Source organism: Sinocyclocheilus grahami, unplaced genomic scaffold, assembly GCF_001515645.1.
Source record: "Sinocyclocheilus grahami isolate Dianchi unplaced genomic scaffold, SAMN03320097.WGS_v1.1 scaffold74.1, whole genome shotgun sequence".
Taxonomy (NCBI): Eukaryota; Metazoa; Chordata; class Actinopteri; order Cypriniformes; family Cyprinidae; genus Sinocyclocheilus; species Sinocyclocheilus grahami.
The window spans coordinates 506869-520072 of NW_015505253.1; the positions used below are offsets into that span (position 1 = coordinate 506869).

The 13204-nt window shown below is 38.4% G+C and overlaps 2 protein-coding genes across 2 annotated transcripts in view; both read left to right on the forward strand.

Annotated features, from left to right (window-relative positions):
* The first annotated feature begins 4247 nt into the window (after positions 1-4247).
* LOC107585717 (chymotrypsin-like protease CTRL-1) lies at positions 4248-5737 on the forward strand. The gene is made up of 7 exons (XM_016272857.1): positions 4248-4321; positions 4460-4560; positions 4663-4742; positions 4853-4934; positions 5097-5277; positions 5364-5494; positions 5576-5737. Exons 1-7 carry the CDS (start codon positions 4267-4269, stop codon positions 5735-5737), a joined length of 792 nt encoding a protein of 263 aa, XP_016128343.1. The 5' UTR covers positions 4248-4266.
* Positions 5738-11459: 5722 nt separating this feature from the next.
* Positions 11460-13204, forward strand: part of LOC107585716 (chymotrypsin-like protease CTRL-1) — a 3989-nt gene continuing 2244 nt past the window's right edge. Inside the window, exons 1-4 of the mRNA XM_016272856.1 lie at positions 11460-11594; positions 11707-11807; positions 11895-11974; positions 12083-12164. Of these exons, the coding sequence (XP_016128342.1) occupies positions 11540-11594; positions 11707-11807; positions 11895-11974; positions 12083-12164 (318 nt within the window). The 5' untranslated portion in view covers positions 11460-11539. The remainder of the gene's footprint in view (positions 11595-11706; positions 11808-11894; positions 11975-12082; positions 12165-13204) is intronic.

A 13204-nucleotide genomic window follows, 5' to 3' on the forward strand; every position in this document is an offset into this window, starting at 1 on the left:
CAACTCGAATAACTTTTTGCCCGCATGGTTTGAAGATGATCTAAGGCAAATTTGGTGAAAATCAGACAAACCATCTAGGACAATTGAGAAAAATCTTTACCTGTAGAAATTTTAGTGTCCATCTGACTCGGCATGAACCAAAGAATAAGAGGGAAAAAATATTTTGCTTCTAAAAGTTAAGGTGCAAAAGTTATTAGCATAAACATGAGTGCAAATTTGAACTGATGTGGCACTAGAGGGTTTAACTTAGAGAATCCAAACTTGCTATGGTTAATGTTGAGACTGTCCTCTATCTGTGTGCCAAATTTTATAAGTTTTCCGCAAGTGGTTTTATCAGCTGCCATAGACTCCCAGATAAACACTGACAGGCACTTCAGACCTAAACCTAAAAAAAACTTCTGATCACATGACATCTTTTTTATATAATCTGACACTGTGCTGCCTTTTTTTGAGGCCTTTTTCTTCAGTAGCTCCTCACTGCAGAACACAAGATCCAGGGGGCGTGGTTGGATCCACACCTAGGGGGTGGATATTGGCAGGTTTAGGGGTGGAGATGGGTGGGTTTAGGGATCAGGGGGTGGAGATGGGTAGGTTTAGGTATATGTAAGGTGGGAGGAGTTGGATCTGGATCCAACCACGCCCCCTGGATCTTGTGTTCTGCAGTAAGGACCATCTCTTTTTCTCTGTCCTTGGTTCTGAAACTTTTGTTACTCACTCACCAGAGGCCAAAGAAACTTACTGCATGTGTATTTGTACTTGTACATGACCTTTACAAACCATCACTTGAAATTTTTGACTAGTTCCATTAGAATAAGACAAAGACTGATATTCCATAAATCTTTCATTAACTTGTCACTTAAACTAAAGCCATGGTGCAAAGTATTATTAATTATTTAGTGTTGTAAATTCAGACTTTACAAAAAAAAAAAGTTCTGTTTACTGTGTTTAGCCATGTTTGGGTTGAAGTTTCGTTGCATTTACAATATTTTGACCAGCAGGTGCCGCCAGAACGTGGTGTTTAAGACGCTTCCTGCACAACCGGAGGCTGCAGGACCGCAGTAACTATGCTGCAAATTATTGTAACTTTATCTTAAATGTATAAATTTCCTCAAAAGAACTATTTTTGCACCATGGTTTGCCCATAGGGTGTACTCAACAGGAAGCCCTCTAAGTGGTCTCATAAGCTAACCTCTTCCCAGGTGCCTGTCTACCTCGACAGTGAGGAACAACAGGACATCCTTTTTGCCTATCTGAGAGGATTACTGCATAGGACACCAACACAACTGAGCTTCACAGATGAAGTGCAGTTCATCTATGGTGTTCTTTTTCCAGAGTTATGCCGGACCATGTAATGTGTTTGTGTTTGTGTGTGTCCTGCTCCTGCATTTACAAAATCTACTGTATAAACTGCATGCTGGTGCTACTCATGTATGGACCCATGTATAATGGCGTGCTGTTCAGTAGTGCTATAATAGTATACTTAAATTACCTGATTTTTCATAGGCCATCATATATGCCCTGGCTGTCCTACGGAATTGCAGGAGGCTGAGCAGGTCTTCCTTTCTGGTCCAGATTATCATTACAGGTCAGAGTAGAATATGAATTATTTTTTGCACAATGCCCAGCGCACCCTTTTGTTTCTGATATTTCTGTTAACCCAACAGTGATTGTTCTCTGATAACTATTTCAGTGAAGTGGAAGATTTGAATAGAAGGATTGACAGTAACACTTTCTATGAAGCCTGTATTTATAATACATTATAAGGGTATTCTTACAGCATTATAAGGAATGAATAATGCATTATAAGAAACCTTATAACATGTTGCATCATCTTATAAATAATCGTAAGAACAGTTTAATGTATTATAATACTTATTTGTGGTCAAGTGTATGATAATTTATAACACACAATGAACACGTTGCATCCACTTAAGTTACAATGGATTATATTTCTCATAGTTATAATGTATTATAAGTCTCATATCTTGCCATTGTTTAAGATCTGTACAATAACTTTTACTGTAAAATAACAAATACAAAGTATTCATGAAAACATTCCAAAATGTTTTAATGTGGTCTTTTTATTTATAAGTGGTCTTTGTCTGCTTTAAGTGAAGTAACTTCACTGTATTTAAAGTAGACAAAGACCACTTATAAATAATAATAATAATAATAATAATACATAATAATAATAATATTTTTTAGATTTCAGATATTTCAGATATCAGATCAGATGAATGTGTACACATTTGCTTTGAACTATTTTTATTGTAATATCAATTTGATTATTTTGATGGTACCCTTTAGACAACTGTTGACAAGTAACTCTGCAACTACATATCAACTAGCAGTCATTAGAGTGTTAGTAGACTGTATGCTAAATATCTGCTAACACTGATGGTTCCCCAACAGACATTCTACTGACTTTAAGCATCTTTGTAAGTACATCAACTTATTCTACCAACCCTAACCTTAACCTAGGCCTACTAATACTCTAATGAGAGTTAGTTGACATGTAGTTGCAAAGTTGCAAAGGGGACCATCAAAATAAAATGTAATCTAATTTTAAAAAACACATTGCATTTTTTCATTTGACAGTATTACAACTGATCTTAAACTAGCTCACAGCAAAATTAATATTAACCTCACAGGAAACACTCAAAACAACACTTAACCACTTCTAACCACTCACAAGCTGTAGTAACATACTGTCCAGATCTTAAATAAACAATGTCAAGATAATCCATTATAAATTAAGTGGATTTATTTTGGTATCATTGTGTGTTATACATAATCATACTCTTAAAAGTTATAACCACAAATGCGTAAGTATTATAATTGTTATGATTATTTATGAGATGATACAACATATTATTAAGTTTTTTTTATAATGCTTTATGCATTAATTATAATGTCGAAACAATAGAGAAAAGAGGAGAGAACATTCAGTTGGTGGGTTTTGTTCTTATATACTTTGGAGTTTAGAGTTTGGAGTTAGATGTCAGTAACATGATTATTCTGTTTGGTTCTCTCTCTACAACCTCAACAGTGCATAAGTGTTAAATCATTGTTAAAGCATGTTAAAGCAAATGTTTCTTGTTTAATTCTCTCTCTTCTAATCTCTCTCAGGAGTTGAAGCCGACAACCTTTCTGTCCATGCAGAAACTGATGGAAAAGGGGGTCTTTTTTATGATGTTGTATTATGTGTTATTGCAACCATTACTTTATATTGTAGACATACCATGTAAACATGATTCAAACAAAATAAAGCTAGCTATAGCATTTTATGAATTATAATGATTTTTAAAAATCTGAAATCTTATAAAACTAAAGACCAGGGTTTTGTATAGTAAAGACAAACTAGCCTTATCTTCCACACACAAATATAACACGTATTACCAATGGACAGAGTGCTGATTACAACCAAACAAAGAAACAAAAATGAATACTAAAAACATAGAATAAACCAACCTAATATATAAAATGTGTCAGTATGTAACAAGCATTACTGTTTTTTTTTATCAGTAAAGAAAATCACTTCACTGTATTATAATGCTTTTTAGAAAATAATGTAATAAATGTAAGTGTAACTCTCTGGTAGCTTGTGATGTCTTTAAAGAAATTGTTCGACCATTTTATTGTCCTTAATGTTGTTATCTAAAGTGGTGTTAAAGAAACTGATATTAGTACTAAATTTTACTTTAGCCCAGCTCTCATAACTGACATAGTCATAATGTGACACAATCCTGCAACTTTAGTCCCTTCCTCTTCAGTATCACTGTCTTGAATGGCTTACCAAGGTTGAATACAGGATTAGTTAACGTCACAGATAAATTAAAAAAGCAGCTGCTTTAATGCAAGTATAGCGGAAACACTTAAGAAAGCACTTTCCATGATATATTGAATAAAAATTTCAACATAGCAACAACAAAAACAACTTCTAATCCAAGACACTTCATGACATACAATGAGAGTTGAAATCATGAAGCTTCTCAAGGAAATAGACAGAAGTTTTAAATCCCTTCATGAGGTCAAACAATGGGAGAATTCATCATGTTTGCACGTAGAACATCAGCTCTGGACAATGAAGATAAAAACTGTCTCCAGCAATGACAGATCTAAACATTCCTCAGCTATGAGCTCACTGGATCTGATGGGATGGACCTCCATCCCGTCTCAGATTGATCAGCTGCTGTAAATGATATAAAAGCAAGAGAGAGCACCTACAGATACATCGGTGAGATACATCACACACTCATCTACATCATGACCTTCACCATCTTCTCCATCACCTGCCTTGCCCTGGTGGCCTCTGCTCTGGGTAAGTGTCTCCTTTATTTTGCAAGAATAATGATGGACAAATATAGAATTTAAGATTAATTCTGAAATAAGCTCTAAATTAAGAGCTTCCTGCCTCATTCTTGTCTCATGAATAATGTGTTATGTTCTGTAATAACAGGTTGTGGAGTGCCTGCGATTAAACCACAGACGATCGGCAGCAGGATTGTGAACGGACAGAATGCTATCTCTGGTTCTTGGCCTTGGCAGGTTTCTCTTCAGGTAACTGTGAATTGTCTTTTGCTACTGTTTTTCAACAACGTATTTGTCTACTTTGCTTAAAGAGTAAATTTTATGTTTTAAATGCTTTTACCTTTGAAACAGCTCCCCAATAGTTTCCACTTCTGTGGAGGATCCCTGATAAACGAGAACTGGGTTCTCACTGCTGCTCACTGCGCTGTCCTGTAAGAGTCTTCAATCTGACAAACATCACATACAATAGTGGTAAATAGATACACTGTCTGCTTTCTGTTGGTCATTTATGTATTCATTTTATCTTTATCTCTCTTTTTAGGGTTGACTATCATAGTGTCATTCTTGGAGAACATAATCGTGGCTCCGATGCTGAACCCATCCAGGACAAACTAGTTTCCAAGGTAACATTATTTAATTATTTCAGAGAAGAATAACAAAATGAGATATCTAACGATAGTGCTTTGTGTTAAAATTAAAACAAAAAGGAAGAATGCTTGTATATTAGGTTATCTTTTATAAAGCTTTCACTAGTAACCATTCATCTATTGTTTCTGTATGTGCAGGTCATCACCCATCCGCTCTACAACAGGGCAACCTTCAACAATGACATTGCTCTGCTGAAACTGTCGGCTCCAGTTACATTTACTCCCCGTATCTCTCCTGTATGTCTGGCTCCATCAAACTCCAGCATCCTGCCTGGAACCCGCTGCTTCACCACTGGCTGGGGCCAGACTGCCACCACAAGTCAGTCAGCTGTAAAACAAAAAGAGAATAACAACACATCTGTTTACTGTGCAATGCAATGTGTCATGATTTCTTCCCTTTTTTAGTGAGCCCTGAGATCCTGCAGCAAACAGGCGTACCCATCATTAGTCCTGCTGTGTGCAGGCAGATCTGGGGTCAGAACAGAATCACTGATGCCATGATCTGTGCTGGAGCCTCCGGTTCTTCATCTTGCCAGGTATATGAAGACAAATCAAGAAGAAACACATTACCATATCAATGTTGCTGCTGTTCAATCTCAAATGTGTGTTTTTCACAGGGTGATTCTGGTGGTCCTCTGGTGTGTGAGATTTCAGGGGTCTGGACTCTGGTGGGCTCTGTGTCCTGGGAAACCAGCACTTGTGACACCCGTTTTCCTGCAGTCTACGCCCGCATCTCCCAACTGCGCTCCTGGATCGACATGACTATTGCTTCCAACTAGAGCACCAGTCTGATTATTTATCCACCAGAAGAGGCAAAAGCAGTTTTTAATTATTAAAATGTGATACAGTTGATCTCTGTTAGGTGGTGTTTTTTTCAGTCTATCTATGGTTCCAGTGATCTGGCGGTTACTTCATGTTACTGTTTTCTTGTTCCAGCTTTACAAATATTTTAATAAAAGATCAATTAAAAATGAAGTGTATTGAAGAGTGAAATAAATGATCTGAATAATTAAAAATCTCTGTCCTCCATCCATGGTGCTGAAACCTGTGATATGTTTCATCAGATGTTTTTCACTTTTCATCTATTAGAATAAGACAAAGACTGATATTCCATAAGTCTTTTATTAACCTGTCACTTAAGCCATAGTGCAAATTATTATTGATTATTTAGTGTTGTAAATTCAGACTGCTAACACTGTATCTGAAGGGTCCTCTTCAGGATACTACACTAGCATTCAGTAAACATCTACTACCCAGTTACATAAAAATCAAGTTTAATATTTACTGTGTTTAGTCATCTTGGCGAGAAATCACACTATATCAGAATCTGACCAAACCATATTGTTTAGAGCTAGATTAGCTGGATTATCTTGCTGGTGTTTGATGGTGCACAGAACTGAGAAATATGTGGTGAATATAGTAATGTTTTGAAAGCAGTTTCCTCTAAAAGAATGAATCATAATCAGAAGTTTGACTGAAAAAAATGAGGAAGAAGGGGGTTTCACATATTGTATTATTTTGTACACATATAGTATTAAATAATTCTGATTGCTAACAGATTTATTTACCTTTGTTTTGAATCAGTGATTCAGAGCTTGTATCAACAAAGCAGGCTTTTTTGCATCATACTGTTTTGAAACTTTTCAAAATTCCGAATGTTTGCCGCTAGATGGCAATTATCTGGCAAACACATGAACGACTTAACCAACTTAATCTTCAATGCAGAAGTAAGCTGTTCCCTTTCATAGGTTCACTCAATGCTGCGATGATGGCATCACTATGGGAAACACCTTTGGTGTGACGAATTCCTTAAGCCCTTATACCATCATACCAAGGGAGGTCGAATGACAACCGCCTGCAGCTCATCCATACTTGTCTTCTCTGGAGCGCCCTCATGAGGTTCAGCGGAGTGAACCATCTCCTATGGAACCCCCTCATAAGGATTGGGTCCTAGGTCTTGTCCACCGGTTCGCTCACCGCAACGTAGATGGATAGACCTGTGTTTGATGGCCAGGGCCTCTCGTTCTCAAGCTCCAAGTAATTCCTGATTCCCCCGCTCATCCTCGGAGGTCAGGCCCTCTTTTGGAGAGTTTGGATGAACCGCACAAGTGTATTCACCTCTCTTATTGTGGCCTCCCAGCTTCGATCTTAAACCTCTTAGCGCCAAAGTCCCAAAATTGCGACAACACGTCATACTTAATCAAATAGACTGTAGTTCCTAATATGGTGTAATATCTCATTTGTATTCCCTACCACTAGATGGCAGACATGTAGTACTTCGATTCTAGACCAAAATTACGTCACCTTCCTATTCAAAGTGTTTGAGGAAAGAGAAGAGCAAGTAAGCTATCGTGTCATTGATGCGGAAGCAGTTCATTTCATAGTGTGCGGGTAAGTTGTGAAATTTGTGAGAGAAAATTGCCAAATGGCTAATAAAAAGTTGTTCCGTGAGGATGTGTTGCAAATGTTATTTGCCGATTCTGACTCTGAAGGGGAATATTTGCCTTTTGGAAATGACGATTGGTCGTCTAATAACCGTGCTTCTCCCGGTACATCTTTGCAGCGCAATGGTGCAGCCGTGCAAGGCGCAAGTGTTCACGAAGAACAAACAAGTGATTATTTCGACCCTTTGCCCAACGGGGATGGGGATGGCAGGGCAATAGCTATTATTTCCTGAATATTACTGATGAACTGATCAAAAAGTGATCAACATGCGTTTTACTATTATATAGTATAGTAATATAGTAATAATTTAGTACTTTCTCCTGTTTTATTGTTGGTTTCCTCTTTTCTGATCATTTGGAATGAGGATAAAAAGACAAAACAAAAAAAACATGCAAATCAGTTCAAACATCAATTCAATATCTATTATTTCTTGAATATTATGACATTCAAAAGGGACGCCCCCTGACGACGTCATAATATGCAAATTAGATGAGTATATTTACACCCCACATAAACGTTCGGTCATGCTCAACATTTTTCTAATTTACATTAGATCTCTATCTTGATGTCAAAAATGTTTTTCCAAAAAACCCTGGTGCCTAAAGGGTTAACTGTCCCACCGCATATTGCTCCTCGGGTGGTTCTAGAACAAGCTTTCATGATGAGCACTTCCTCAGGCACTCTGCGCTTTCCAGCCTTCAGAGTTCGAGAAAAAGCCCTAGGGTAATGCGTGCATGGCCCGTTTATGATGGCCATCAAAGCCCCCATTTCGGTGTGGCATGCTGGCTCGATTGGGTGATTGGACAACTTCCTGTTATGGAGGTTCCTGCCATTCACATGGTTCAGGGCCCAATACAGGAGGGTCAGGTGATAACAATGAGTTAATTAAGTGCAGTCTCTCCACATGTGCTTCCTTTTTTTGCAGACACCAACGGCTCTCTGCAATCAGAGGATATCTCGGCACCTGCAGTTCAGCAGCTTCCAAGCATAGAACGGTTAAGGCCCCTGGCTGACTATTGGGCCATGTGCCTGAGATATCGCAGTGGGTGCTACATACCATTCGACACGGTTACACCACCCAATTCCGGAAAGGGCCGCCTCCTTTCAGCGGGGTTATTTCCACGATGGTGCGTCCCTGCGAGGCCTCAGCGTTGAGTCAGAAGATTGTGTCACTCCTAGAGAAAGGGGCTATAGAAGAAGTACCCCTCACTCAGATTTAGTTTTTTGTATTTTTGTGCCCAAAAAAAGATGGCGGTTTATGTCTGATTTTGGACTTGTGTCGCCTAAATCTTGGACTCAGAGTGAGCAAATTCAAGATGCTAAGGTTAAAATCCATTTCATCTCATATCCGAACCAGAGATTGGTTTGTGATTATCGATCTAAACGATGCGTACTTTCACGTCCAGTTCTGGCCCACTCAGACGTGATTCTCGGAATTGGTCAGTCTGCTAGCCGGCCCCACTTGGGAGGTTCTCCTCAGACACGACCTGCTGACTCAGGCTCGGGGCATGATTTAGCATCCTCACCCGGATTTGCGGAAGTTATGGGTCTGTCCCCTGAGTGGAGTGCATTAATGTGTTCTGGTCTCTTGACGGAGATTACCAACACTATTCTTAATTCTAGGGCTCCCTCCACGAGACGCTTGTATGCCCTTAAGTGAAAGCTTTTTGCCTCCTGGTGTAGGCAACGCAATCTTGACCCAGTCCATTGTCCTGTAGGCTCGATTCTGGAGTTTCTTCAGAGTCATTTTTCTAAGGGGGTCGCCCCTGCCACTCTTAAGGTTTATGTGGCAGCCATATCTGCTGAGCATGTACCCATGGGAGGTGTTTCTGTTGGACGTCACCCTCTGGTTTCCCATTTCTTGCAGGGATGCATCTGCCCGGAGAAGTTGTTGAAGTTCTATGTCGACCTCACAGCCCAGTGGCGTGGATCTGACCAGTTGTTTGTATGTTTTGGTGGTAAAAACAAAGGGACTGCCATCACCAAACAGAGAATGTCTCATTGGATAGTGGAGGCTATCTCTATGGCTTATGAGGCACGTGGTTTGACTTCGCCTCTAGGGGTGTGTGCTCATTCAACAAGAGCAATGGCTTCTTCTCAGGCTCTCTTTAAGGGGTCTTCGTTGGAAGATATTTGTGCTGCGGCAGGATGGTCCTCTTCTAGCACTTTCATCAAGTTCTACTTCTAAGTTCTACTTCTAAGTCTGGATGTAAGAACGGCTCCTGGCTCCCAGGTTTTTTCCGCTTGAGCAGATGTTTTCCTCCTTGGTCTTCCAGTTATCTTCAAGTACATGATGGCATTATGGTATATCATTCCCATAGTGATGATGTCATTGCAGCATTGAATTAACCTATGAAAGGAAGCGTCTCGGTTACGTATGTAACCTTGTTTGCCTGAATAGGGAACGAGATGCCATGATGCTGGCTGTTCCTGTACCTTCAATAGCACTTCCTTTGTAATGTGGAAATCTGATGAATTTGCGCATAGCATGCTGCTATGAGTGTAAGTGACGTATCCTTGGTGGTGTGCTAAGCGCTATTGACCAATGAATTGGCATGAAGGTATAAGGCCTTCAGACATTCATCACACTGAAGATATTTCCCATAGCAATGATGTCATCGCAGCATCTTATTCCCTATTCAGATGTTTTCTGTGAATGTGGGAGACTTCCGGTTCATTAGCCACCATAGGGAAATAAAGAGAAGAATAATAAAGTGCAGTAAATGGTAAAACTGTTTGCACTACAAGTCAGTGTGTTTATAATTAAGATAATACATTAAAATAATATGGTAAGACATACCAATTTGCAATATCAAGCAAAACAAGCTGTTTTTTTTTCACAGCTAAAAATAACTGCAAGCATGGCACCACTGGAAGGATGACACCAGAAGCCAGACACATTAAATTTACAAATGGCGGCGGGAAAAATTAGGTGGAGAGTGTAGCTTCATTTTTATTAATGCATTTTAATACTTATGCGTGCAAAATACAAAAAGAACAATGATACGTAAAAATAATATTCTGATGATACGTAAAAATTATAATATGCAATGAAATATAAAGGAAATATAAAAAACCTTTATATTTCCTTTATATTTCGTTACATTTACAATATTTTGAGCAGCAGGTGCTGCCAGAATGTGGTGTTTCAGGCGCTTCGAAACAGTAAATCCTTTTCTGAAACATTGGTTCAGTTGATTAAGAGCTTCAAAAATATTTGTTTTCCTCTAATTTCCTTGGAAGTGTGCCTGAATGAAACAACAAAAGAGAAGTTTTCACAGGTTTCTCAGAGGTTATGTAAAGTACTTAAGATTGTATTGTCTTCTTGTATGAGGAGGTTTGAGGGACAAAAGCCCTATCTGAATTGTGAAAAACTGAACCCATTACTTTATATTGTAGACATACCATGTAAACATGATTCAAATAAAATAAAACTGGCTATACCATTTTATGAATTAAAAAATGTAAGTGATGTTGCAGAAAAGCACACCATTTCGTAACACTCTTAGAACTTGTTTGACCAGTTTATTTTCCTTAATTTGATCTAAAGTAGTGTTAAAGAAATTGATATTAGTATTAAGTTTTACTTTAGCCCAGCTCTCATAACTGATATAATCATAGTGTGACACAACTTTAGTTCCATCCTCTTTAGTATTATTGTCTTGCAACGGCTTGCCAAGGTTCAATACGTGACTAGTTAATGTCAAAGACTTATTGGGAAAGCAGTTATTTTACTGCAAGTATAGCGGAAACACTTAAGGAAGTAAATTCCATGATAAATTGACTGAAATTTCAACACAGCAGCAACAAAAACTACTTCTAATCCAAAACATACAATGAGAGAGTTGAAATCATGATGCCTCTCAAGGAAATAGTCAGAAGACTTAAAGCCCTTCATGAGGTCAAACAAAGGAGAATTCATCATGTTTGCACGTAGAACATCAGCTCTGGACAATGAAGATAAAAACTGTCTCCAGCAATAACAGATCTAAACATTCCTCAGTGATGAGCTCACTGGATCTGATGGGATGGACCTCCATCACGTCTCAGATTGATCAGCTGCTGTAAATGATATAAAAGCAAGAGAGAGCACCTACATATACATCAGTGAGATACATCACAAACTCATCTACATCATGACCTTCACCATCTTCTCCATCACCTGCCTTGCCCTGGTGGCCTCTGCTCTGGGTAATTGTCTCCATTAATTTGCAAGAATAATGATGGACAAATAGAGAAAATGCAAAACCTAAATTGAGAGCCCCCTGCCTCATGAATAATGTGTTACATTTTGTAATAACAGGTTGTGGAGTGCCTGCGATTAAACCACAGACGATCGGCAGCAGGATTGTGAACGGACAGAATGCCATCTCTGGTTCTTGGCCCTGGCAGGTCTCTCTTCAGGTAACTCATCTGTTTTTCAAACACACATTTATCTGCTTTGTTTAAAGATGAAATTTCATGTTTTCAATGCTTTTACCTTTTAAACAGCACCCCAATGGTTTCCACTTCTGCGGAGGATCCCTGATAAACGAGAACTGGGTTCTCACTGCTGCCCAATGCGCTGTCATGTAAGATTCTTCAATCTGACAAACATCACATACAATAGTGGTTCATGAATACTCTGTCTGGTTTATTTCTGTCTTTTATCTATTCATTTTATTTTTATCTCTCTTTAGGGTGGGTTCTCACCGTGTTATTCTTGGAGAACATAATCGTGGCTCCAATGATGAACCCATCCAGTTCCAACTAGTTTCCAAGGTAACAATGTTTTATGATCTCAGTGGATCAGAGACATTGAAATTGAAAATTGAAAAAAGAGACCAATCGACATTGCTTTTAGCCAATGTCAATTACATACAGAATACAGATATACATTTTTATTGATGTATTATTACTCTGTTTTTTAAACACATTAATAAGCAAGTCATCATTACAACTACAAAAAACATATTCATTATAAATATTTTTGTAGTAGTAATATCTGTAATTTATGCAAGGGTGTGATCTAAAAGTTTGCAAATGTATTTTAATCTCTGTTTTGGACTTTGTTTAATTGAACTCACATATTTCTAATTGTGATTGAATGGCCATCGTTTAAAAGGTTAAACTGGTGTGTTTTTTTTGATCGGTGAACACAATATTGCAGAATTGACAAAGTTCAATGAAGTTGAAAAGTGTGCAAATTGGTCAAACAAAATCAGTCAACGTATCTCTTTATAATCAAAGTTTTGAGGTATATAATGTAGGCTATTGTATTCCTAAAACCCACCAAAATAAACGTACACATTTTTTACAAATATAAAATTCAGTACAGGAAAGAAAACATCCAAACCACATTGTAAAAACACAGGGTATAAGAAAATGCTTTGTTTTGTTTAATCTTTGTTTACCTTCTATTTAGTCAGCTTTCACTATTAACTGTTCATTCCTCTTTCCTGTATGTGCAGGTTATCACCCATCCGCTCTACAGCAGGGCGACCTTCAACAATGACATTGCTCTGCTGAAACTGTCGTCTCCAGTCACACTGACTCCCCGTATCTCTCCTGTATGTCTGGCTCCATCAACCATCAACATTCTGCCTGGAACCCGCTGCTTCACCACTGGCTGGGGTAGAACTGCCACCACGTGTAAGTCATCTGTAAAACAAAAACATACTGAGAGAATTACAACACATCTGTTTACTGTGCAATGCAATGTGTCATGTTTTCTTCTTTTTTAGCGAGCCCTCTGATCCTACAGCAAACAGGTGTACCCATCATAAGTCCTGCTGTGTGCAGGCAGATCTGGGGTCAGAGCA